This window comes from Antechinus flavipes, chromosome 1 (assembly GCF_016432865.1).
Source record: "Antechinus flavipes isolate AdamAnt ecotype Samford, QLD, Australia chromosome 1, AdamAnt_v2, whole genome shotgun sequence".
Classification (NCBI taxonomy): Eukaryota; Metazoa; Chordata; class Mammalia; order Dasyuromorphia; family Dasyuridae; genus Antechinus; species Antechinus flavipes.
In genome coordinates, this window is record NC_067398.1 from 51,368,064 (window position 1) to 51,395,075 (window position 27,012).

Consider the following 27,012-nt stretch of genomic DNA (forward strand, 5'->3'; position numbering starts at 1 on the left):
TTAAAAAGTAAAAAAACAAAAAAGTCAAAAATATAGTAAGAAAAGCAGTACTGAGGTATAATCTCTAAGTGATAGAATGACATCTGTTTGAATCCAAGCCAAAACACTCAACATCACAGTAACTCAAGTCTATGCTTTAACCACTATTGCAGAGGAGGTCAAAGTTGATCATTTCTATGGAGTCCTATATCTTCTGGAAGTAACAGCATAAAAGACGTCATATTCATCACAGGGAAATTAAAACGCTAAAGTAGAAAATCAAAAGATAATTGGAAAACCAGGCAAGTTTGGATTTGGAATAGAAAATAAAGAATAGGATTTTATCTAGATAGCTCTTTGATCAATAACCCAAAAGGCAACTCTATACATGAATATCACTAGATGGTCTATATTGAAATCAGATTGATTATATCCTTTTAGTCAAAAGTGGAGAAAATCTATAGTATTTTAAAGCAAGACTTGGAGCTGACTGTGGCTCAGAACATGAGCTTTTTATTGCAAAGTTCAGACTTGAATTAAGGCAAGTAGTGAAAAACCATTGGACCATAAAAGCATGACCTAAATAATATCCTTTATGAATGTGGAGTGGATGTGATGGACAAAAAATTTAAAGGAATAGATGTGGCAGATATAGTTCCTGAAGAGCTTATGGACGAAGGTTCACAATATTGTATAGGAGGAAGTGGCAACAATAACAAGAAGAAAATATTCCAAAGACAAAGAAGAGCAAGAAAGCAAAATGGTTGTTTGATGAGCTGAGGAAAGAAGGAAAATGAAAAGTAAAAGAGAAAAGGAAATATATGTCCAATTGAATGCAGAATTTGAGGGAATAGCAAGAAAAAACAAGGTTTTCTTAAATGAGCAATGTAAACAAACAAAAAAACCGTATAGATATCTGGGAGATATTTCAAGCAAAGTGGACATGATAAAAGACAAAAATGGAAGAAACTTAACAAAGCAGAAGAGATTAAGAAGAGGTAGCAAGAATATATAGAACTATACAAGAAAGATGAGTGGATAACCATGATGATGGTTTGCTGATCTAAAACCAGATACACTAGAGAATGAAGTCAAGTGGACCTTAGGAAGCATTGATAACAATAAGGCTGGTGGGGGTGATGAAGTTCCAGCTGAGTTTTTAAACTCTTAAAAGATGATGATATTAAAGTGATTCACTCAATATGGCAACAAATTTGGGAGACTCAAAAGTGACCATAGGATTGGAATATAACAGTTTACATCTCAATCTTATAGAAAGGCATGCCAAAGGATGTACAAATTACCAATTTCATCATTTCACACACCAGCAAGGTTTTAGCGTTATGTGAACTGAGAATTACCAGAAGTGTAAGTTGGTTTTCAAAGAAGCAGAGGTGCTAGAGACCAAACTGCCATTCCCTGGAATATGGAGAAAGCAAGAGAGTTCCAGAAAAAACACATTTTTGCTTTCATTAATTTGATCAAAACCATTGACAATATGGATCATAACAAAATGTGTCAAATGATCAAAGAGATGGGGGTTCCAGATCTTGCTTGTCTCCTGAAGAACCTGTTTATAGACCAAGAAACAATAGTTAGAACTATGGAACTACTAATTAGTTTAAGACTGGAAATGGAATACAACAAGGTTGTATTTGTCACTTCACTTATTTAACTTAAATACAGAGTACATCATGCAAAATGCCAGGCAGGATGAATCAAAAGCTGAAACTAAGGTTGCCCTGAGAGATATCAACAGTCTTAGATATGTAGATGATATCATGCTGATAACAGAAACTGAAAAAGAGTAAGAAGCCTCTTGATGAGGGTTAAAGAGGAGGGTGTAAAAGCTGACTTGAAACTTAATTTGCCAAATTGTCCCATCACTTTAAGGCAAATAGAAAGAAAAGAAATGGAAACATTGGACTAATAGCACCTACTCTTTGCTCAGTTTAGTACAATATCTAGTACACAGTTGGTACTATATAAATGCTTATTATCTGCCCTTCACTGCCTTCCCCCAATTCAACGTATAATATGCCTTGTAATAGTGACAATAATAATAGATATTTATATGATGCCATAAAGTTTATAAAACATTTTGTATTCATTATTTCATTTGTCTCACAACCACTCTGGGAAATAAGTACTAGATATGTTATCATTTTGTTGATATAGAAACCAAATCTCAGAAGTTAATTGAATTGTTCATGATCTGAGATGGGATTTGAACTCTTATCATCCTGATACCAATTCCAGAAGTGGTAGGAATGCTATCTATCAGGATCTCTACTATCTAATCTGAATTAGCTTTTTTTTTTCCCCTCAAGGGTCAAGATTGGGCTGGGGTTAGCTAATACTTCCCTGTTGTCTGAGAGCATAATAGACCTAAGCTTGGATGGAAATCCCATTGTCAAGTGAGTCACCATACTCTATTGACCAGATTCATTTCTACACAAAGAAGGGGACATTTATAGATGGGCGTTTTTTTCATGCTTTAGCTATGTAAACCTCTTTTGGTTAAAATTAGATATTTATGAGTATCTCGGTTCATTCTAATCTCAAACCCAAAGTACCAGCCCAACCTGAGTCGGACCTGACCCACAATAGGAATATAATATTCTGTGCCACACTTTGTGGGTTGTGCAGTTTGGTCTATGTCCATGAACCTCAAAAAGAGAGGTTCTCGCCCCCTACCCCTACTCCTCCTTTGCTGTAAGCTAGAAAACTGATGACTTGGACCAGCTGACAAGTAGCGTTTATTTTTAGCATATGACCAAAATGCTATATTGCTTGTCACTGTATTATATATCATCATATTTCCCTAATCCTTGGTGTGTGTGTGTGTGTGTGTGTGTGTGTGTGTGTGTGTGTGTGTGTATGTTGGGGGGTGGGTTGCATTTAACCTATGATGTCAGTGTAGAAGAATCACTTGATATTTAATGTTCATAAATTCATGATCTCATCAGTCTGGGGTAACTGTCCACCAGTCTATCTCATTTCTTCCTGTGTAATTTTTGTACTGTATTTTTCTTTTCCTGAAAACTTTGTTGGAGCATTTATCTAACACACTGGAAATCTCCCTCTGGGTCTTGGGCTGACCTTCATGAATCTCATTATGTACTCAGGACACATCAAAAAATATTTCTTTCTACCTTCTTTATGATACCTTTCTTATTCAATCTACAATTATTAAGTACCAATTATGTACCAAGTGGTTTTCTAACTAGCAGCAACTGTGCTAGTTTTAGAGGATTTTGCTGCTCAGTCTTTTTTCAGTCATATCTGACTCTGACTCTTCATTACCCCCATTTGGGCTTTTTTGGTCAAAGATACTGGAGTGACTTGCCATTTTTTTTTTCAAGCTCATTTTACAGATGAAGAAACTGAGATAAATAAGATTAAGTCAACTGCTTAGGCCTGCAACACTTCAGAGTGGGATTGAACTGGATCAAAATGTCATTAAGGAATGTTTAACAAAATCAATAAAAATATGTAAGGTAGACAACATTAATTTGTGACTTTCAAAGTCAATATGCAGGCTGCAGGGCTCCATTTCTATTTGAGTTTGCTACCTGTAGTGTAAAAGCACTGTGGGGAGGGAAGAGTAGGGTGCATGTAAAGAAATAATGTGGAGATTGGTATGAACTAGTAAAATAGGAAGAGGTTGTTAGAAGGCTTTAAATACTGGATTCAGAAGTTTGGACTTTATGTCCTTAAGGCAACGGGAACCAATGTGCTTTCTTTGATTAATTCTCCTATCCAGTCTCTGAGCTCATGCTCAGGAAATATTTAATGATGAGCATAGCAATGATGATATAGAACTTGGATATAATTAAAGGCACACCCCCTGTAGGCAAATCTGGAATGCTTCTCAATGGCAGCTTCCTCAATAACCAGGCTTGCTGAAGGAGATTGTCAAGGGCGGGAGCACTGTTTATCTAACATGATGTTAATGCATGTCTTGGGAAAATTAGATTTGCCTGATGTTCCTCCAAAGCAAACTTTATCACTGACCCACTTTGCTTCTATATTGAATCAGCGTTATTTAATTTTATGAGCTGGGCATGTAAAAGAAAATTTGTCCCATAGCTCGTAAAAGCATTCTGGTTTTTAGTCCCACCATAATTACAGGCAAGTGTATCCAATCTCCTCATCACATGTTACCCAGACTTACAGGATTCTTTTTCTCTCTCTCTTAAAATCTCATTATTGTGTGCCATGTGCATCATTTAATTATTCCCTAAAATAGAGATCTCTTCAGCAAATCAGCTCGGAATAAAGTGATCTGCCATGCAGAACTGAAGGAGCATCTGGGGTATTTGCACAGTGATGTCATTCTTGGGACCTTGATATTACTCCCTTTACTAGGGATTCTATCTCCAACATCAACCTTCTAAAAGGTGGGAGAATTTCAAAGCACATTCCCCTAAGCTAATAGGCTTCTTTCATGCAAATTCTAGAAACATAGAATCTGACAAGAAACAAGAATACTAGAACACAGACTGTTAGAACTGAAAGAGTCTTGAGACATAAAATAGACAGTCCAATGTTGGTACTAGGAGGGATCTCAGAACATAGAATGTTGGAAATGGAAGGGATCCTACAACATACAACATCAGAACATAGAATGCAAATATTAGAAGGGACCTTAGAACACAGGAAATCAAATCTGGGAGGGACATCAGAAATGTCAGAACTGGAAGGGACCTTAAAATATAGAATTTTTGAGCTGAAAGGACCTTAGAACAGAGAATATGGGAGCTGGAAAGGACCTTCAAACATAGGCTGTTGGAGCTAGAAGAGACCTAGAGCCCATCTAAACTTCCTTTAATAGATGAGGAAACTGAGGTCCAGAGAGTGTGTCAAGCTGGATCAGCTCCATTTAATCCCACCTTCTTTCTCTGATGGGGACACAAATGATGTCTTTCCCAACATCAGTTTCGATCTCAATCTATACGTGTTGATGTAGTGAAAAGAGGACTAGATTCTGGATGTAAGTGCCAGTTTTTCCACCAGAAATCACATTATCTTTCTGGGTCTCAGTTCTGTCATCTGAAAAATGAGCAGGTTGCATTAAGGGATATCTAATATCCAGGTCCATGGGAATTTTATTCAACCCTTCCTATCACTCTTTGGCAGGCAGCATATCATAGTGGATGGATTTCTTATCTTAGAGTCAGGAAGACGAAGTCAAATTCTTCCCCTGACATTTATTGGTTGCATAACAGCACTTAGCACAGTGCTTCACATAGTGTTTCATAAGTGCTAATTGACTGATTGATCATGGGCAAATAATTTAATCTTTCTGAGCCTCAGACACTGATCAAAGACTTGCCTATCAAGGTAAAGACTAGTTACAGTGTGACAAAATCACAAATCTCTGACATCAACTATCTCTTTGGGAAGTAGGTTTCACAAATTTATGGCCTGCTTTATAAAATAAGATTTGCTCTTATTTGCCTAAAGTTCATCTTTATCATGTTTTAGAGAGATGAGGGAAAATGGGAGAGTTCTCTGGTATGTTCTTTCTATCCATATAGCATTTATATTTCATAAACACCAGGTGTATCTCAACAGATCCTTTTTCTTTTTAGATTGAAGAGACCTCATTCTTTCAATCTTTTCTCATGTTGAAGTCTAGTCCCTCCATTCTTGATAATCTTAATTGCTTTTCTCTGTATAATTTTTAAGTCCTAGTGTGTTAGTCTTGAGTTAGAGTTATTGGAATTATGCATGGTACTCACAGACCCATCAATTGTTAGAGATGGAAGAGACTTTAAATGTAACCTTGTTCAACCCTTTCTGCTGCATCATGTCCAACTAAAAGCAAAGCCAGAAAGAGTCCAAATATATTGATTCCTAGACCATTTTTTCCACTTCAGTGAACTGAAGAGATGAAAAAATACCTTGGCTTTAAATCAGTAGATGCTAATTCCTATTTGATGTCCAATATCCTTCCTGATAATATCCAAACATTTTTTAGTTAGATTGATGCCTTCAGGGAGTATCTTTCAGTAACTCCTTGATTCTTTTGCTGGATCATTAACTGATAGCTTGGAGTTTGTAATCCTATAACGATAGATTATATCATTCCCCCCCCCCCCTAAATGAGCCCTCTACTGGCTCATATTGAAACACATCTGCCATTTCTCTGCCCACTCACAGTCTCTAAATCTTTCTTCAGTTTATTCCTAATCAGCTTGGCATGTTAGTGCCACCTGGAAGAGCTTAGTACCATCTGCATACTTGTGGGTCTCACTCTGCACTCCTCCTTCCAGATAATTTTTGAATATGTTAAATGAGAGCAGTTTCCATCTAGTGTTCATTTATTTTTGCCCTTTGTTTCTTGGGAAACTCACCTAGCTATGAATAAAAAACACAATATCTCATGCTCTCTCTTTTAGCCATCATCTTTCCTCTCTCCGTGTTTTGATTCTGGGATGGCTGAATGACTTTTTGGAGGTGTAAGACATTAGAAATTTCTCTGTAGCTCACTATCCATATTTGTATCACTTTGTGGGAATGTTTTGAATGTTTCTTATTTATTGAACCTCCATCTTTTTTCCATTAATAATTAGGATCAAGTTTGCAGAGTGTGGATTGCATCTTTAGAGCCTTTGCTCTTTGGAACAAATTATTCCATTCCCTCCTATGGTTCCTTGTGGGTGGACAATAGTCTTGTATTATTTTAATTTTCTTTCCTTTGTATTTCAACATATTTAGATTTCAAAGTGGTTCAGAAGCTCTAGTTGAAGAAATTATGAAGATAAATACTGGCTCATGAACTCAGGCACTCAGAAGTTACTATGTGCAGAGAACCTTGGTTTAGTTCTGGCGCTTACTACCTATGTGACCTTGACCTCAGTTTCCTCATCTGCAAAATGAAAGTTTGGACAGGATGACTTCCTAGGCTCAGATAAATGAAGGATTTACCCAAGTTTGCATAGTTAGTGAATACACAACCTTTCTTAAGCTCAGTGTGTTTTAAAATATACTACACTATAAACCTCAGAGAGTTGGACTTATATTTTACCCTTATCTCTATATGCAGTCAGTCAATAAGCAATTATAAAATACTTGTTTGTTGTCAGACCCTATGCTAAATCCTTTATTTGTACCCTGAGAAATCACAGGAATGGCCACATAATGGGTACTCGTTAAAAACTTGTTAATTGGGTGATTGATTAGGTTAAAAATCTTCAAAAGTTATCCCAGGTAGAAAGCAAGTCACACAGTGTTAATCAACAATCATTTCTAAAATATTAAATAAATAATAACAACAAATAAATAATTAAACAAAATATAAATTAATAAATATACCAGGTACTCTATTGGGTATAGAAAGAGAAAACTGAATAATTTCTGCTTTTGAGGAGCCGAGTTGAGGGGATCAGAAAAGATTTTATAAAAATTGAGCTGAATCTTGAAGGACGCTTAGGGGTTCTAGAAGGCAGGGCAAGGACATAGTGCATTCTAGGTACAAGTGATTGCCAGTGCAATTCATACTTGACATCTCCCAGTTGGTGCCTTGTAGTAAGTGATACTAACTGTTCTGGGAGCAAAAGACCTTTGAGAATCACTGCCCCTCCCAAATGGCCCCTCCCTCCCTTTCCAGTCTTTTTACACACAGTCAATAGAGTAGCCATCTATGCTACTTATGAACATTTCATCTCACCCATTACACTTCTGTTAGTAACATCCTGACAGAGCAGTAGGAGATTTAAGAAGCAGAGAGAAACATATTTTCAGACACAATGTGAGAATGTGTTTTGCTTGTCTATGCATATTTGTTAAAAAGGCTTGTTTTCCTTTTTTTTTTTTTTTTTTTTTTTTTCTTTTCTATTGGGAGAGGAGATCATAGGACAAAGTAAAAAGAAGAAAAAAAGGGAGGGAAGAAAAAAAAAAGAGGATTATTGAACAATCTTTTTAAATGCAAAAACCAAACTAAAACAAAAGAAAGGGAATGCTAGAAAGAAGCACAGATAAGCAGGACAGATCTAAAAGCCACAGGCTGATCTTATTAAGTAGGCTGTGCACAATAGAGATCTGCAGTTTTATGTACAATCCTTTTATTCTATTGTATATATTGAAATACTTATTTTATTCAATTTATTTATTATTGAATTTATTACTCCTTTATGTTTCTTAAATTCAGAATACTTTTTTTTTTTTTTTAAAGAAAAGAATGTAAGCTTCTTGAAGACAAGGGGTATTTTTTTTTTTAAACTTTATCTGTCTATCCCCAGCATCTGTTATAATGCCTAGTACATATAAATATCCATTGAATGATTTTCCTGAAAGTTTTTTCTTCATTAGGAAAGTATCCAGCTCCCTGCTTCAGTCAGTTGGGACTTAATGGGGACAATCTTGAAGCTCAGCCACAGGGAGGGTCTTTAAGAGTTCTTTAGTTTAAAAGAGATATTCAGAAGAAAATAGGAATTAGCATCTACTGATTTAAAGCCAAGGTATTTTTTCATCTCTTCAGTTCACTGAAGTGGAAAAAATGGTCTAGGAATCAATATTGCTTCTCAGAAGGAAGTTACATGGTATCTTGTACAAGGTACAAAATCTTAACCTTCTCAGTGGGCTTTTAAAGATACAAGCCAGGGGGGTAGAAAGGGGTAAAGAGAAATGAGTTTCGAATCAGATTATTTGAATTTGAAGCCCAGCTCTTCCATTATATCTATGTAGGCAAGTCATTTGACATTTTCTTACCTCAGTTCCCTCATCTGTAAAATGGATATAACAATAGCACTCTACTGCACAAAGTTGTTATGAAGATCAAATGAGAGAATATATAAGAAGCTTAATAAATTCTAGCTCTATACAATTGTTAGCTAATAATAATGGTGAACTTTGCTAGATAGATGTACAGTGTATGAAATGTTGGACGTGGAGTCTAGAGAGGCTTTAGTTCAAATCTTGCTTGAAACAATGACTCTTCTGTGTACGTTACCCTGGGTAAATAATAACTTCTCAGCCTCAGGTTCCTCATCTGTGAAATTGAGATAATAATAACATCCATGGTACAAGGTATATTGAATATCAAATGAGATAAAGAATGTAAAGAGCTTAATAAACCCTATATAAATGCTAAATGACAATAATTATTATTAATGCTGAATAGATATTTCTTAAAGATAAATGCTTAATAATAATAATAATACCTTTGTTTGTTAGGTGGAATAGCTGGACATGGAATCTAGGAATTCTCCCTCAGACATTTACCATCTGTGTGACCCTTTGTAAGTCATTTAACTTCTCAGCCTCAATTTTCTCATCTGTGAAATGGAAAAAAATAATAGTGCCAACCCTAAAAGGTTGTTTTGAAGATCAAATGAATATGTTTTATATATATATATATATATATGTATATATATATATATAATACATATATATAATGATATTGTTATTACTTTGGAGAAAATATAAATTTTTGATTTCATCAATAAACAACATTCCATCTCTCACTTCCAATAGTATAGGCTATCCCCTATAAATGAAAAATGTCTCTTCTTACCCTGTCTTAGAATCGGTATTTTCCAATAATATTCCTCTCAGGTGTCTATTCCTACACAAAGCTTTTCTTATATACCTTCCAGTTTGTAGTGCTCTCCACTCACAAATTAGTTTGTATATTCCACATTTACTTCATATGTATTTTGCATGGATATATTTCTATACATATTGTTTCTTCCTATAGAAGATTAAATCTTCAAAGGCAGTAATTATTTAATTTTCATCGTGATTCCCTAGCACCCAACATAATACGATTTACCTAGCAGATGCTTAATAAATGCTTTTTGAATGAGTTAGAATATAGAATTCCTGGTGTGGAAAATCCCTTCATCTTTGATCATAAACTGAGGTAGAATTTGAATTCAGGAAACTATCTCCCTGACTCATGTTCTATTCCTGACGCTACCTAGCTATCTTTCATAGAACTGCACAGTTAATTATATTAGTTCATTTGATCCTTACAACAATCTAAGGAGATAGGGAGAAAGGTGTTATTAGTCCAATTTCACAGATGAAGAAACTGAAGCTTGGGGGAAAAAGTAACTTGCTGAATCAGGTAATAAGTTTAAGCTAGTATTCAAACTCAGATCTTTTGATCCTGAATTGAGGGGCTCTTTGCTACCATGTTGCAAAGGGAACATATGCAGAATTATCTATGCATATTTTTTGGGGGGGTTGGTCTTTTTTTTTTTTTTAAATTAAAGCTTTTTATTTACAAAACATATGCATGGGTAATCTTTCCAACATTGACCCTTGTGTAACCTTTTGTTCCAAATTTTCCCCTCCTTTCCTTCACCCCCTTCCCTAGCTGGCAGATAGTCTAATACATGTTAAATATGTTGAAACACATGTTAGAAGCAATATATGTGTACATATTTATACAGTTATCTTGTTGCACAAGAAAAATCAGATCAAGAAGGAAGAAAAAGAAAAACTGACAAAGAAAACAAAACGCAAGCAAATAACAACAGAAAGAGTGAGAATGCTATGTTGTGATCCACACTTTGTTCCCACGGTATTCTCTCTGGGTTAGATGGCTATCTTGATCACTGAACAAGTGGCACTGGTTTGAATCATCTCAATATTAAAGAGAGCCACGTCCATCAGAATTGATCGTTAATATAGTCTTCTTGTTGCCGTGTATAACAATCTCCTGCTCATTTCACTCAGCATCAATTCATGTCTTTCCAGGCCTCTCTGAAATCATCCTGCTGATCGTTTCTTATGGAACAATAATATTCCATAACATTGATATACCACAATTTATTCAGCCATTCCCTAACTGATGAGCATCCACTCAGTTTTCAATTTCTTGCCACTACAAAGAGGGCTGCCACAAACATTTTTGCACGTGTGGGTCCCTTTCCGTCTTTTAAAATCTCTTTGGGATATAAGCCCTGTAGAAACATTGCGGATACAGCTATTTAAAAAGTTTTTTTTTTTTTGTCTGTAATTCAGGGGTCCTCAAACTACGGCCCATGCCAGATGTGGCAGCTGAGGACGTTTATCTCCCTCACCCAGGGCTATGAAGTTTCTTTATTTAAAGGCCCACAAAACAAAGTTTTTGTTTTTACTATAGTCCGGCTCTCCAACAGTCTGAGGGACAGTGAACTGGCCCCCTATTTAAAAAGTTTGAGGACCCCTGGACATCATCCTTAGCTCTATGATCACAGGAAACGAAGGAACTGAAGGTCTCTTTCTGCCTTTCTGGTCAGGAGGAAGAGTTTGTACACTCAATAATTTATTTCTGAATAGTGAGAATTTAGGCAATGTCTGCATCGTGGTTTTCTCCAAACCTAATCTAGTTTGCTTGTGGTCTCCCTGAAAATTCCTTTGGTAGAAAGTAAGCATTTGGCTGACCACAAGAGGTGGAAGGTTGTACTGCCTGTAGTACTGGGCTTGGGTTGGAGACACTGCATGCATAAAATATGAGATAGAGTAGACTTGAACAGCATGATATCATGGACAGGATCATGGACTGGGAAATCCAGTAAAATATAACTTGTCTCAGATATTTATTAGCTATATAAAAGCTCCAGTTTCCCTATCTGCAAATTGCTAGTGCTATTATATGCATCTTTTATTGCAAAGGAATCACTTGATAAATCTTGGGCTGCTACAGATTATGAATTATTTCCATTCCCATGGCATGAGAAATTCATTAGCTGGCTTCTGTCCCGTTACAGGTTGGAACATGGAGGTAGTGTGTTCCTAGCTTGGGAAGGAAAGGATGGGAATGGAAGTACTCTTCAAATGAATGATGGGAGGAAGGAGTGGGGTGGAATGGGGAAAATAGCTTGAAATGAGGTGGAAAGAGAAAGAGAAAGTATAGCCAGTGGGGATCTTTTTTGCTTCAAAATATTTGAATGTATCTGAGATCTTATTGGGGTGGATAGTCCCTCCAGGGACTTATCCTTACCTTCACATCCTAAGTGACCCTTCTCTTTATGGCCTTCCATAAATCTGCTCCAGTGGGGACCACCCAGCATGTCAGGGACCTTTCTCATTTGACATTCTGAAGATATCTCACCTGACCAGTCCATCTTCTTTTTTTTTTTTTGAGGATAGGTTTCCATAATGACATCCTTTTTTAAAAAAAAATAACTTTTTAATTTACAAAACTATTTTATTTACAAAACATATGCATGGGTATTTTTTCATCACTGACTCTTGCAAAATCTTCTGTTCCAAAATTTCCCCTCCTTCCCCCCACTCCCTCCCCTAGATGGCAGGTAGTCCAGTACACATAATGACATCCTTGACAGTTCTTAATTGTTACATGTTTCATCCTACTCATACCTTGCCATACTCGTACTCTGTAGGAGTAAAAGGCAAGTCCACAAGCCATCATTCTTAGTATTCGTTCAATGGAGGAAGCAAATCTGGCCAGTTGGTGGCAGTAAAAGACCACAAGACATGTCCATAGCCTGTGCTGGGCCTTTGAGAAAATGGTAGTTATGTGTCTTAAGTGAAATACTGAAAAAGCACAGCTAACCTTACTCTTAGATGAACTAGGTGACCATCTTCTCACGCCCAAAGGAGTGCTGGGTACACAGAAAGTTGGAGGCCATACAGCGATAGCTGAAAAGATTTCCAGAAATCATCTAAACCTTTTTTTTTTTTAATCAATGGACCTTTCTTTCTCCAAAACCTACATAGAGACCTCTTCTTAGAATCATGTTTTTAAATGCATAAAGTAAAATACAGGGGACTACAAAGGAAACCATTTATATTGAAATAGATATCAGAATATTTTAAAAATCCATGGACCCCTGGAAATCTCTGTGAACTCTAGGTTAAGACCTTCTGATTAACATCAACACACTCAACCAATTACGCAATAAACATTTATTAGGTGCCTACAATATGTCAGGCACTTATTCTGCAGATAATGAAATTGGAGGCCTAGAAAGGTCTATTACTCATTCCTGCTATTTTAACTATACCATGCTAATTCTCAGTCAAGTGATTAGTTTTAGGAACCCTTTGTTGGTGAAGTAGATGAAGTAGGAATCCTGCCTTACCTATTGGTTGATGCCTGAAACTCCACCATTCAATCTGGTAACTTGTGCTTACCATCCTTATTGAAATGACAGTCCTCCTAAGGAAAAGCAAAACTTTCGATAATAATTAATCACCAATATAACAATATGAATGAACTGAAATTAACCAATTAAATAACTCCTGTGTGTTGGGCAAATAGATGCCCTCAAAAGATAGACATGTCTATTTTTAAGGAGTTTGCATTTCATTGGATCTGATGCATCTGAGAGCAGAATTTTTGGAGGGTGGGGAGAAAAGGGGATGTGTTAGAAGTAGAGAAGAGCTTGAACTGCCCTCTTATGAAGACATAGTGCAATGGAAAAGTATACTAGGTTTCAGGTCAGACAACCTAGATCAAGTTCCTCACAACTTGTCTCTTACTCTCTGTGCGATCTTAAAAAAGGTCATAGTTTCTCTGACTCCATTTTCCTCATCTGTAAGATAAGGAAGTTGGTCTCTGAGATCTAGCTCCAAATCTATGAAATTATAGAAGAAGATTTAAGGCAAGAAAGGAAGACAAATATGGGGAGGTTCTTCTTTGTGCCTTTTCACACTTTAGTGGGAGACAATCGTAGAAATCAAGGGATAAATGTTTGACTCTCCAGAGCTAGCCTCTAATATTTAGAAGTCACAGATAATGGTACCTGCCATTTATCAGCAACATAAACACAGCTGAGCTTAGCACTGGGTTAGCAAGAAGTAGTAGGCCAGAAAACTACCAACTTTTTTGTAGCAAAGAATTGGAAACAAAGTAGATGTCCCTCTTCTGAGTATAGCTAAACAAGTTGTGATACATTTAATGTAGTGGGATACAACTCTGCTATAAGAAACTATGAATGTGATGAATATAAGAAATAAGGGAAGAGTTATATGAACTGATGGAAAGTGAAGTAAGTAGAACCAAGAAAATAACAGACACAGTGGAAGTGGAAGGAACAATAATAAAACAATAGAAAGTAAATCCTATAAATTATAATGACTTAACTTGAATCCAAAGAATTGGTATGGAAATTTATCTCTGCTTTTTTACTGAAACATAGGATTATGGATGTGCATATATTGTCAGAATTTTTCATTATATTGTTTGGTTTTGCTGAACTGATTTTTTTTTCCCTCTCATACTTTTGTTCTTTTATAGAAGATCACCCTCTGAGAAAGTCAAGGGCAGAGAAAAATATTAAGAAATTTAGATATGATAACTAAAAATATCAATTCGCATTTATTCTTAATAAAAACAAAATAAGATAAGAAAGAATAACACCACAAGGAACAATTAATTAATTAGTAAAATTCAGTAGGAAGCTATGAGATTCCAGCTCTTCTTTCCACTGAGCCTGTCAGTTGCTTTAGTTTAGGTGAGTTCTTTGAACAGTGGTATCCTGGGGTTTGTGACTCTCAATCTACTGATTTTATCTTCAAAAGCTGGCATCCATGAAGCTTATCCAGGTGTAGCTCTGTATCCCATACTGCTGAGCTCTAATGAAAAGCAATTTCACGCAGGTCATCAAGTTCCCAGAGCAAGAACCATGCTTAGACTCCCGCTGCATGAACACATGACAAATTAAAAGTTCTGCATGCAGTCAAGGACAACAAATGTCCTGAAGGCAGAGTGTTGAGGGAAGAGACTATTACTTGAAAGATAAATCAGGTAAACTTCAAGAATTTATTAAGCACCTATTAAGCATGCTAAGAACTGTGAGAAGACAAAGATGAAATACTACTAGCTCTTAAGGAGTTTGCTAAGTGACAAATGATTGTCTGGTTTTAGAAGATGGCAAATCAACAAATCGATCTGCCCTTTTACAGGATGAATCCCATGAGATCATAAATGACCGACAAAGACACTGAAATCTTGGCAAGATAAGTTGACAGACTAGGTATTCTGACAGCAATGGAGATGATGATGACAAAATCACAGGACTCACAGAACCTCAGAGATGGAAGAAACCTCTGAGCTCATCTAGTCTAGCCCTTTTATTTTATAAATAAGGTAATTGAGAATTAGAGACTCAAATGAGAAGGCCACACAGTTTTGGTAGCACCGAGATTCAAAGCCAGCTTTCAAATTTCACATGTTTTCTCTTTTCAACATGCACTTCCTCTTTTTCCATCAGGATTCAAGCATTAGCACGCCATTTGCCAAATCTGAAGTCCCGAAGTATTGAGAAACCATAGGCTAAAGTCTTTCATTCAACAGACATTTGTGTGATGTATGTCTGAACTGTGTGAAGAAGACCTGAACTGGGGTGGCAGCTTGTGATGGTGGGAGAGAATGACAAGGGCACAAGATACATTGTAGGAGTATTGACAGGACCTGAAACTGAGAGAAGGTGGGCAGTGAGGGAAGAGGAAGAATGAAGACAAGTATTAGGTTACTCATTGAATAAGAGGAGATAGTACCCTCTTCAGAAATGGAGAGATTGGGGGATAGGAAATGTTTAATTTGATATTTATTGATTTGGAGATGTTTATGGTACCTACAGAAGATACTATTCATCAGGTAGATTGGAATCAGGGAGAGAGATTACAGATACATATATGCATTATATTATATGTATGTACATGTACACATATATATGTTGTTTATAGTATAGTATATAAGATATAGTTATAGTATTATATCATATAGTATAGCATATAGATAACATTCTACATATAGTCTATATGTGTGTATAGTATAATGTATATACTATAGCAGTAGTTCTCAAACTTTTCTTCACAGTATCCCTTTATATTATGAAAACTTACTGAGCATCTGTCCAAAGGATTTTTGTTTATGTAAGTTATATTTATATTTATCATATTAGAAATAAAAACTAATTTTGAATTTGTAAATCTTCTGAAAGGATTTCTGAGACCGGCCCCCACTGCCCCTGGGATTCCCTGGACTACATTTGGAGCTGTATAGTATAGTATAGTATAGTATAGTATAGTATAGTATAGTATAGTATAGTATATATAAAGGCAATTAGGTGATACAGTGGATACAGTGCTGGACCTGAAGCCAGGAAGTCCCACTTTCATAAGTTCAAATCTAGCCTCAGATATTTACTGTGTGTCAAGTCACTTAACCCCATCTACCTTGAATTTCTCATCTATAAAATGAACTGGAAAAGGAAATGGCAAACTGCTCCAGTATATTTGCCAAGAAGGCCCAAATGAGGTCACAAAGAGTTGGAAAATGAAATAAAAAAACAACAAACAGTATAATGTATAGACTATATCTGTATCTATAGATAGATAGATATGGATATATACACACATATATAGTAATTGTGCATGTATGTATATATATATTTGTGAGTTACACAAGTAGAGATGATATGGGAACTGTCTGTGAATGTGTTTTTTAAATTAAATATTTTGGCAACTATATTTTAATATAATTAGTTTCTTCTCCTCTGAATTTGATTTCATTCATTTAAAACCATTATTCTGAGCCCAGATTGCCCTGGGTCCTATGGCACATCCAAAAGAGCGCCTGGTGTAGAGAAAGAAGAGTGAAGGATTCAGGCGGATTTGAGAACAGCCCGTACTCTAAGCAGGAGTTGGATGGTCATCATGAAAAAAATTGAGCAGCCAGTGAAGTAGGAGAGGGAACAGGAGAAAAATGGTGTCTGAGAAGACTGAGGTGCTTTGGCTCTGGTGACAATTACTGGACTAAGTTTTGGAGCTGTCCTCTGGAGTGACAGCTACCCAACCTCTTCTTCTCTAACATAGGGAGAATTGTGCTGCCTTCTTAGTGGAGATTTTTCTTCTTGATGTTTGTTTACAAATTGTCTCCAAGTTCTCTTCCCCCTTCCCCACATGTGGAGGAGAGTACAGTTCTAGCTGGGGCTTAAATACTGAGTAAAATTTGGATCAGGAGTAGGAGGCTGGGAGGAGAGGACTTTTCTAGCCTTTAAGGCCTGAGGTGCTGCTGAAATCCGAATCATCAGTATTACACGTCCTGCTTGGCAGATCTGCAGCTCCTGATGGAGGCTTTTGCCTGGGACAGGAAATGTTAAATCCAGAAGCCCCTGGTTGCTGCAGCAATCAAGGGGAGGAGGCTCATTACCTGACATATCCAGGAAGCTGAAAGCCATTAGGAGCGCACAGACCCTCCCTCAGCTGTTAGGTTTGTTAAGAGAATGTTACAATCAAGGGAAATTGATGACACAGACACCATAGATATTTATAGTGTGGGCAGCAAATACACATGCTGTGTCTGGGATTTTGCTCAGGATTGTGACCATATAAGGGATGTAGTCTTGAAATGTAAAATGCGGGGATTAGGCTAAATGATAACTAAGGTCTCTTCCAGCTCTCACTCTGTGATCATTATGTTCTTGGGGTCCTATATACTCTGACAGGAGTACCATCAACAAGTCAATCAGAACAGTCAATAAGGATTGATTGAATAAATTTGCAAAATTTCCTCAGAGGATGAGATTGCTTGAATTTCCTTTTGAGGTGAAGAAGCCAAGTTTGAGAGAGATTAAGTTACCTACCTAAGGCAGATGTGGAAATCCTACTTCAAGTTATAAGCTTGCTGTTTGTTTCTAGTTTTATTTTGTTTTAATTCTACCCTCCTTTCTTTGGAGTCAATGGCAGACATTGATTTATTTAGTAAGTGGCCTCTATTGCCATGAATAACTTGTTCTTGTGACAATCCAAGGATTTTTGTAAGGATAAAGATTGCTGTTTTGGAGTCAGAGGAGCTGGGTTCAGATCTTAACTGTTATTTGCTACCTCTGTAGCAAGCTATGATATTTGTAAAATGCTTAGCCGAGGGTTTGGCATGTAGTAGACCCTTAATGAAGATTTCCTTCCTTCCCCCATTCTTCCTCCTTCTTCCCTCCATCTTTCTCTCTTTCCTTCCTTCCTTCCTTCCTTCCTTCCTTCCTTGATTGACTGACAAAGTGTCCTTAAGTATTTAGCAAATAAGTTGTACTGAAACCAGAACATCATTATAGACAAATCCATTGCCCACAACTGTCTGGACATAACATTAAAAAATTAATAATATTGTTTTAAATAGATGTTACTGTATTGAATATTAATAATTTCTAACAATATGGAATGAAAAGTTTACAAAATAGACTGAGGTAGCAGAAGAGATCAAAAACCATATGGAAACAGGCCAAACTATATATCATTTCCTATGTCCTTTATGCTTCTGGAATTGGTCTAAAGATACTTTCAGTGAATCTAGAGAAGATGAGCTTATATCTCAATACTTAGTCAATAACAACACCACCAAAGGTCATTCATCTATCTGCACCACAGTCTACAGGACATAAATATGAAAGAATAATCAAAGGTTACAATTTGTCCTGGGATGATTTGTGTCTGAACCTTATCAAAACAGATGAGAATGAGATTTTAAAAAATGTACAGTGTTCAAATAATGAATCAACCTCTCCTCCAATGTTTATAATCACTTATAACAAACAATATACTGGCTGAGGAACAAAAAGGATATGTCAAAAGGTCCTATCAAAAAGGGTATGAAGAATAATTTATCATTCACTTGGTAATAATGGAGCAAGCTACTCAAAAGGGTCATAACATTTCTTCTATCTTATTGAAGGTTGCAAAATTGTCAACTTGGTTTTCCACTCATGATTTATTCATGTACCACACATATGTAAAATAGCCTCAATATGATAAGAAGACTGACGCATCTGAAACCTATGTGGAAAGCTGTACTCTATTTAACACAGACTGCTAATACAATAATGTCAATGACAATTTATATCAAATATAGCAATTTTCAGGAAGACCATGTAAGTCTCTGTATTTTCCTATACATATTGTCATCTCCCCTGAATAGGACTGAGTTTAGCTTACATATCAGTGACAGAGGGGCACCAGAACATCGGAATTTTATGATTTTGCCATTTTTCATTTTTTTATGTGAATTGCTAAAGGAAGATCATCAGGATATAACACTTGAGGGTAGTGGGAAAATGTTGACATGCATCAAATCAGACCATAGACAGGGAATATCGAGATGGTAAAGAAGCCCAACTAAAACGTATGCTTGTCCTTCTTTGCTATTTCATTGTTTTTATGAGATTATTATTGTGGATAATCTGTAGCCCTTTCATGCCTGTTTAGCCTGCACAATTCTTGTCAATGTCCTTCTGAAAATATTTCACAGAGGAGACCCAACAAACATGCTGGTGACATTTTTCTAGATCTCTTAACTTTGAAACATTTCTGTCAACCGATAAGTATTAAATACTTAGTATGTGCCAGATGTTGCAGTAAGCACTGATGATATGAAAACAAAAATGAAATAATTTCTGTCCTCCAGGAACTTGTATCCCAGTGGGGAAGATATATGCATATATTGGTTGGTTGGTGTCCTTTGCTCTTGAAGAGGACCAAAATGATATCACTATGTGGGAGTCAAGATACAGCGTGTCCTACTGTGGGTGATCAGACCAATATGAGCTTGGAATGCTGAAATGCACAATAGATATGGAATATATCAAAAATGAATACAAAGTAATTTGGGGACAGAGGGAAAATCAACAGAGACTTCACATAGAAGATAGTGGTGGAAGAGTCTTGAAGGATCTCAAGAAGCAAAGATGAAAAAAAAATTGTTTTCCAGGCATAGGGGACAACCAGTGCTAAGGCACAAAGAGCAGGGATAGAATGTTATATTTACAGGATATCAGTAGATCAGTATATTCAAGTCAGAGAATTTGAAGAGAGTAATACAGTGGGTAAGAAGAAGGGAAATGCAGCTTGTGAAGAAATTAAAATGTTAACCAGGGCTTTGTATTACATCTGAGAGGCAATAAAGAAATTTATTGAAGAAAGAGATCTGTGCTTTAGAAAAATCACTCTGACAGTTGAGTGGAGGATGGACTGGAGCACAGAGAAGCTTAAAAAGGGCGATACCAAAAAGAAGGTGGCTATACAATTAAGAGTTGATAAAGACATGAATTATGGTGGGAGCCATATAAGTAAAAAGGAGGAAAATCTTGCCAGAGATGTTGTGGAAATAGAAATAGACAGATCTGGCAACTAAATGAATATAAGGGATGAAAGTGAAGGGACCAGGAGACTCATGGTTGCAAAACTGGTACCTGAGATAGTAGTAGGGAAATTTAGAAGAGAAGAAAGTTAGAAAAGAAAAATGATGGGTTCTGTTTTGGATATACTGAATTTGAGGTGCTATTGAGCCTTCCAATTGGAAATGTCCAATAGACAATTGGTGATGGAGGACTGAAATTCAGTGGACCTTAGGGATAGAGAGATATGCACACATACCTATATGTCACAATATATAGACATATATATATATATATATGTGTGTGTGTATGTATGTATATGTATATATGTACATGTATGAATATATGCTCTCTATATACATATGCATTTTGTTGTAACAATATACAGATTTTTGCTATTGGTGATTTGTTCCCTCCATGAGCACAAATTCCATTTCCTTACACAAATATACTTTAGCAGACAACTTCATGAATTGTTGTTAGGAAAAAACATACCTAGTAGACAGCTTTCTGAGTCCTGAGCCGCCACCCCAACCACAACCAATTTAACTTGACTAATAATGTGGACAACTATTTTGTTCATTGCCAGGTTCCATACTCATTCAAAGATTCCCTTGATTAATATGACTGTTCAGAGTATGCAGCAGAAAAGGTGTCAAGGGAACAAATGTTTGTATACCCATGGCCAAGATAAAAAAAAGACAAAGAGAGAGAAACAGAGACAAAGAGACAGAGTATAGGTGTGTGTGGAGGGGAGGAAGAGACAGAGAGACAGAGAGAGACAGGCAGAGACACAGAGACACAGAGAGGGGGAGGGAGGGAGAGATAAAGGGAGAGAGGGATGGAGAGAAAGACAGAAAAGGAGGGAGACAAGGAAAGAGAAAAAGAGGTAGAGTGGGAGGGAGAGACAGGGAGAGAGAAAAAGAGGGAGATAATATGTTTGTGCATTTTCATGCATGCATGCTCTTGAGCAATTCTAGCAGAGTACTGGGGAATTCTAGAGGAGGTATGGAAATGTAGAAATAAAGATTTATCATCTGGTTGTGGGTTCAAAACTCAGCCCTGCTTCTTTCTTATCTTTATCGCCTTGCACAAATCACTCATTTATAAAATAAGGAAGTTGGGTTGAGGGATTTGTAAGATTTCCCCAGCTCTAAATATAATGGAGCTGAAATTGCTTTGCCCAATACAAAATGCTCCATGAGAAAAAGGTAGACCATGGCAGACATAGCAAATAATGAAATCTCTGGAGTCATAAAAGTGAGCATCTCACCTCATCTATTGGTACCCATTTGACCCTGGAATTGGCCTTAATCACCTCATTTTGAAAAGAACCACAAAACTAAACATTTCAATGGAAAACTACACAAATCTTTTCTTATTTCCCTTACAAGGGATCCTTGGGGGAGATGGCAGGCAGAACACCTTTTTTTCCCCCATGAAGTCACATGTTCTGGAATAGTGTGTTCACTGGTTGCCAGGTTACTCAATGAGAGGCAAACATTTACTCAAAGTCAATTCTATGCCCAACATGTAAAAGACACTCTGTGGGATTCAAGAGAACTCACAGTCCCTTTTGTCAAGGTTTAATGGTAGAATTAGATGTACTCACAGTAAATTTATTACCAAGATGGTATCTGATAAATATCCATAGAGTGTTATAGTTCATCAGTGTTTTGAAAGTTTAGAAGAGGAAGAGAGTCCTATTTGTTAGGATGATCAGAAAGGATTTTGTGAAAGAACTTGCTTTCATTCATTCAACCAACCATCCATCTGTCCATCCATTCATTTATTTATTCAGCCATTCAATAAATCTAATATCTATAGTATGCAAAGCTCTATACTATGTGCTATAGGAGATTAAATGTTTAAATCACAGATTTATAACCAGAAGACTTAGAAATCAAATTATAAATACCAAGGGGGTTTAGTTTTTTTATGTCTTGAGCCATTTGGAGAGGTAGGAGCCTCCTCTCAGAAGAATGTCTTAAAATGATAGTAAAAAATGTTAAATTTCAGTTCAGTTTATATTTTTCCCCATTAAAATCCAATGACCCTTTGAAATTTATCCGTGGATCTCTTTGGGGATTTGTGAATCCCAGCTGAAGAATCCCTGATCTAATACAAACCCCTCATTTTACAGTTTTAAGAAACTGAATTCTGGAGAAATTAAGTGCCTTACTTGACGTTATAGTGCTGGTTAAGTTATAGTGCTGGTAAGAGGCAGAACAGGGATCTGAACTCAGGTCTTTGGATTGCAGATCCACTTCTTTTCACCTTTTATTTGAGTCGTTTCCTCCATCAGAATGTGAGTTTTGAAAGCAGAGATTGTCTTTTGCTTTTGTATTTGGCTGGTTAGTGTTTTGCTCACACTAAGAGCTTAATAAATATATTTTTTATTCATTTGTTATGCCTCACTACACAGTCACAGATCTCATGGAACTTAGAGTCTTACAAAAGAAAAAAAAGGGGATCCAGAGAAATAATAATACTGCTTGCTATTATGTGTATCAATTGCATTTAAATGCATTAAAGAGGTACAAAAGAAAGGGAGGCACTGCTGACAGAGAGGATCATGGAAGGCTTTTGGAAGGAGGTAACATTGGAGGTAGGTTTTAAAACAGATAGGGCTTCAACAAGGGAAAAAAGGGCATTCCAAGTGGAAGAGTATGGAAGGAGGAAAACACAAAGAACCTTAAAGAAAAAGAAATCCAACTCGGCAGTCACATGGAATGGACATAGGACCATGTTAAGACTCCAAAGATAGGCTGGTGTCAGATCGTCAAAGGCTTTGAATGCCAAACAAAGAAATTTGGACTTTACTCATTGGGCAACAGGGAGACCCTTACTTATCAGACATATTGCCAAGAGAATTTCTTTGGGATTTGGTTGGACTATATGGCCATTGAGCTCCAGCTCTGAGATTCCATAATACACAGAATACACAAAAGAATGATAAAATATATCCATACCTAAGGGATGTTGGTCTTGGGCTGGGTAGGATCTGGACATTTTGGAGTGGAGGGAGGTGGGGATGGTGGAAGATGGATAAAGGTATGTAGCATGTATAAAGTCATGAGGGTGGGAATAAGTGTGCCATTTTTGGAGGACGGTGAAGAATCTAAGATGCTTGTAGCGGATTGTGGGTGGGAAGAATGAGAGATAAGCATGGGAGTCTAGATTGGGACTAGTTTGTGGAAGGCCATGAATGCCTGGCTAAGGAATTTGGATTTTGTCCCATAGCCCACAGAAGTTTTTGAGAAGGCAAGTGATAAGCCAAAAACGAATGTTTTAGGAAGATGGTTCTGGCAGGGGTGTATATGAGTGGTTGGAGCCAGGGAGAGCCTGGAGACAGGAAGACTGGGTAGGAAGTCACTGCAACAATCCAGGGCTGGTGGCAGTAGAAAAGAGAAACATAACAACAACAACAATAATGATGATGACTGGTTTGTAGAGCATTTTGTTGGTTGCAAAGCACTTTACGTATATCTCGTTTGAGTCCTATGATGTAGTTATAAGTATTATATAATGAGGAAACTGAGTCTCAGAGAGATTGAGATACCCATAGTCACACAGACAATAAGTGTCAGAGATGGGATTCACACTAAGGTCTTCCCAGACTTAAAGTCTAGTTTGTATTCCAGCATGACTATGAAGGTAGAATGGACTTAGAAGCAGACTAAATATGGGGAGGAGGAAGCTGAAAGACTCCTAGATCCCTCTGTGGTTCTAAATTTGGGAGCTTCTGGTTGCTCATTGATCAGAGAAGCGCAGGGAGGGATATTTAGAAGGCAAGAGTCTAGAACCCGAGGCTTTCTCTTCAATGTTTGCTATTAGAACCAATTTTATAATCCTTCTGGGAAGAGTCTAAATGAAGAAGCAACTGAAATTAGGAACTATTTCAAGGAAGCCCTGAGCCCTTCCATAAGTAAGAATGACAGCTAAGCAGTATTATTATTTGTCTGGATGTAAGAATGACAGCTGCCATTTATATACCCCTTTGTTATAAAGCATGTTCTGTACTCATATTTCTTTGATCTTCACAATGAACAAGAAAATCTTGGATGACTTGTGTGCCTTCTCAGTCTTTCTGTTGTTGTTTGCTTGCATTTTATTTTCTTCATCATTTTCTTTTCTGCTTTGACTTGATTTTTCTTGTACAGCAAGGTAATTGTATAAATATATATGCATAAGTTGGATTTAACATATTTCTACCATGTTTAACATATATTGGACTACTTGCCATCTAGGGAAGGAGAATGACAGAAGGGGGGGAATTGGAACACAAGGTTTTGCAAGGGCTAATGTTGCAGAATTGTCTATGCATATGTTTTTTTGGGGGGTTGGTCTTTTTTATTAAAGCTTTTTATTTATAAAACATATGCATGGGCAATCTTTCCAACATTAACCCTTGCGTAACCTTTTGTTCTAAATTTTCCCCTCCTTTCCTTCACCCCCTCCCCTAGCTGGCAGGTAGTCCAATACATGTTAAATATGTTGAAATACATGTTAGATCCAATATATGTCTACATATTTATACAGTTATCTTGTTGCACAAGAAAAATCAGATCAAGAAGAAAGAAAAAGAAAAACTGACAAAGAAAACAAAACGCAAGCAAATAACAACAGAAAGAGTGAGAATGCTATGTTGTGATCCACACTTTGTTCCCACGGTTTTCTTTCTGGGTGTAGATGGCTCTCTTCATCACTGAACAAGTGGCACTGGTTTGAATCATCTCAATATTGAAGAGAGCCACGTCCATCAGAATTGATCATAGTATAGTCTCGTTGTTGCTGTGTATAATGGTCTCCTAATTCTGCTCATTTCACTTAGCGTCAGTTCTTGTAGGTCTCTCCAGGCCATTCTGAAATCATCCTGCTGGTTGTTTCTTACAGAATAATAATATTCCATAACATTCATATGCCACAACTTATTCAGCCATTCTCCAACCGATGGACATCCACTCAGTTTACAGTTTCTTGCCACCACAAAAAGGGCTGCCACAAACATGTGGGTTCCTTTCCCTCCTTTAAGATCTCTTTGGGATAAAAGCCCAGTGGAAACACTGCTAAATGTTGAAGAGCATGAACAGTTTGATAACTTTTTGAGCATAGCTCCAAACTTATGCATGTTTTGAAAAATAAAAAGCTTTAATTTAAAAAAAGGAAACTACTATCAACAGCAAAAAAAAAAAAAAGAATGTTGGAAACTGTCATATGTATTTGGAAAAAGTAAAATACTATTGAGAAATTAATAACGGATTGATTTTTTAAAAGAAAGAAGGAAACATACACATACAGAATGTTGATCTTACAGTTCTACCTTTGATATTTATTAGCTATATGACCTTAAGCAAGTCATTCAACTAAATCTCAGCTTTTTTTACCTGTAAAATGATCTAATGATTTCATTGTAGACTTTACTAGATTGTTATAAGGAAAGTATTTTGAAAGGCGTAAGGAAGCACTAAAGACTTATTATATCTCATTTGAGCCTGTACTCCTCTTGACTTACAGAACAAGTGTATTTTTATCATTTATAGATGATAAAACATAAACCTCTTCAGGTGGTCTACCCAAGATCACACAGTCAATTAGTGATGAAGCAAGAAGTGGGACCCAAATCCTCTCTGACTCCAGTTCCCGTGTGTTTGCTGTTTTTCCTCACCATTCCCTCAGTTAACTAGCTACTGAACTCATTTGCGCTTTGGCTACAAACTCATTCACATTTGTTTTGTCTTTGTCTTTTGTTTTTTCAGGGCCAAGTGTTTTCGGGGCAAAAAGGTCTGTGGAGATTACGACATCAAAGTGGAACAGGTAACTAAGCCAGATCTGGTTGAGGTAGGGTTGCCAATTGGCCAAGGTTTTATCCCAGAAGCAAATTGTTTCTTCCTGATGGATCATGTTATGGTGTGTGTGTGTGTGTGTGTGTGTGAGTGTGTGTGTGTATGTGTGTCCACTATTTTGATAACCGTAGTTGGGCTATATTATCATTTTTCCTTCCTGAAATCTCAGCCTTTTGGCACTGATATAGAATTGATTGCAGGAACATACGGGTCACCGATTCAGGGTAGTGAACAGGTGACCTCCTGATATGATGTCTTCTCTCCCTTCCATTATGGGATTATTTATTCATTCAGTTGAAAACTTAGCTAATAGACACTGATTTCTTCAGCTTTAATGACTTCTCTTAGTATATGATATTTTTAAGGCTGTCTTAGAGAGGCCAGGACAGTGGTATCCCAGATGCTCTCCTGTTCCCTACCCAGGGAAAGCCTCAGTAGAATAAGAACTCATTCATGGGAGATCAGCCCTCCTTTATAAGTTTGGGGTTTGCAAATCTAACACCTGAGACTATTTATTTCTTTATTTACACTGCCACCAAATGGCTGGCTGTGATGTCTGAGCTGTAGTCATGTAGTTCCAGAGACTCTAGTTCCCATATATGTGAGAGCTGAGATTTTCCCTATGGTTTTACTGCCACCATCATTATTAGTGCTCTTGTAGTACCCCAACAAGAGGAACAACTGGCCATAGGACAGAGTAGAAGGTAACACAGCATGAGGGGAAAATGTCCGTTGGACTTGAAGTAAGACGATCAAAGTTTGAAATCTTATTAGCCATGTGACCCCCCAGGGGAATAATTTTACCTCTTCAAATCTCAATTTCTTCATTTGCAAAATGGGAGAAGGAGAAAATAATCCCATGTTTTACTGGCCTATAGGTTATTTTAAAGAAAGTGCACTAGAAATAGGACTCACTTTTTTGGGGGAAGAGACGAGGAGATTCTAGGGGCTGAAGTGGGGGAAGAGATTTTCCTCCCTTCTTTAGAGTCTCCATAATTCCTGTCTTAACAACCAGGGTGAGTTTGGCATCTTAAAATACGCATTCAATTTTTATTGTCATGTATAGATTAGGTTATCTCACAATCTTTGGTCTTTTCACAAACTTAGTCTAT

The 27,012-nt window shown here is 36.8% G+C and overlaps 1 protein-coding gene across 1 annotated transcript in view; it reads left to right on the forward strand.

Moving 5' to 3' along the window:
* The window catches only part of SYN2 (synapsin II), a 262,810-nt gene that overhangs the window by 139,726 nt on the left and 96,072 nt on the right, over positions 1 to 27,012 (forward strand). Inside the window, exon 2 of the mRNA XM_051982468.1 lies at positions 25,814 to 25,871. Coding sequence (XP_051838428.1) covers positions 25,814 to 25,871 — 58 coding nt within the window. The remainder of the gene's footprint in view (positions 1 to 25,813; positions 25,872 to 27,012) is intronic.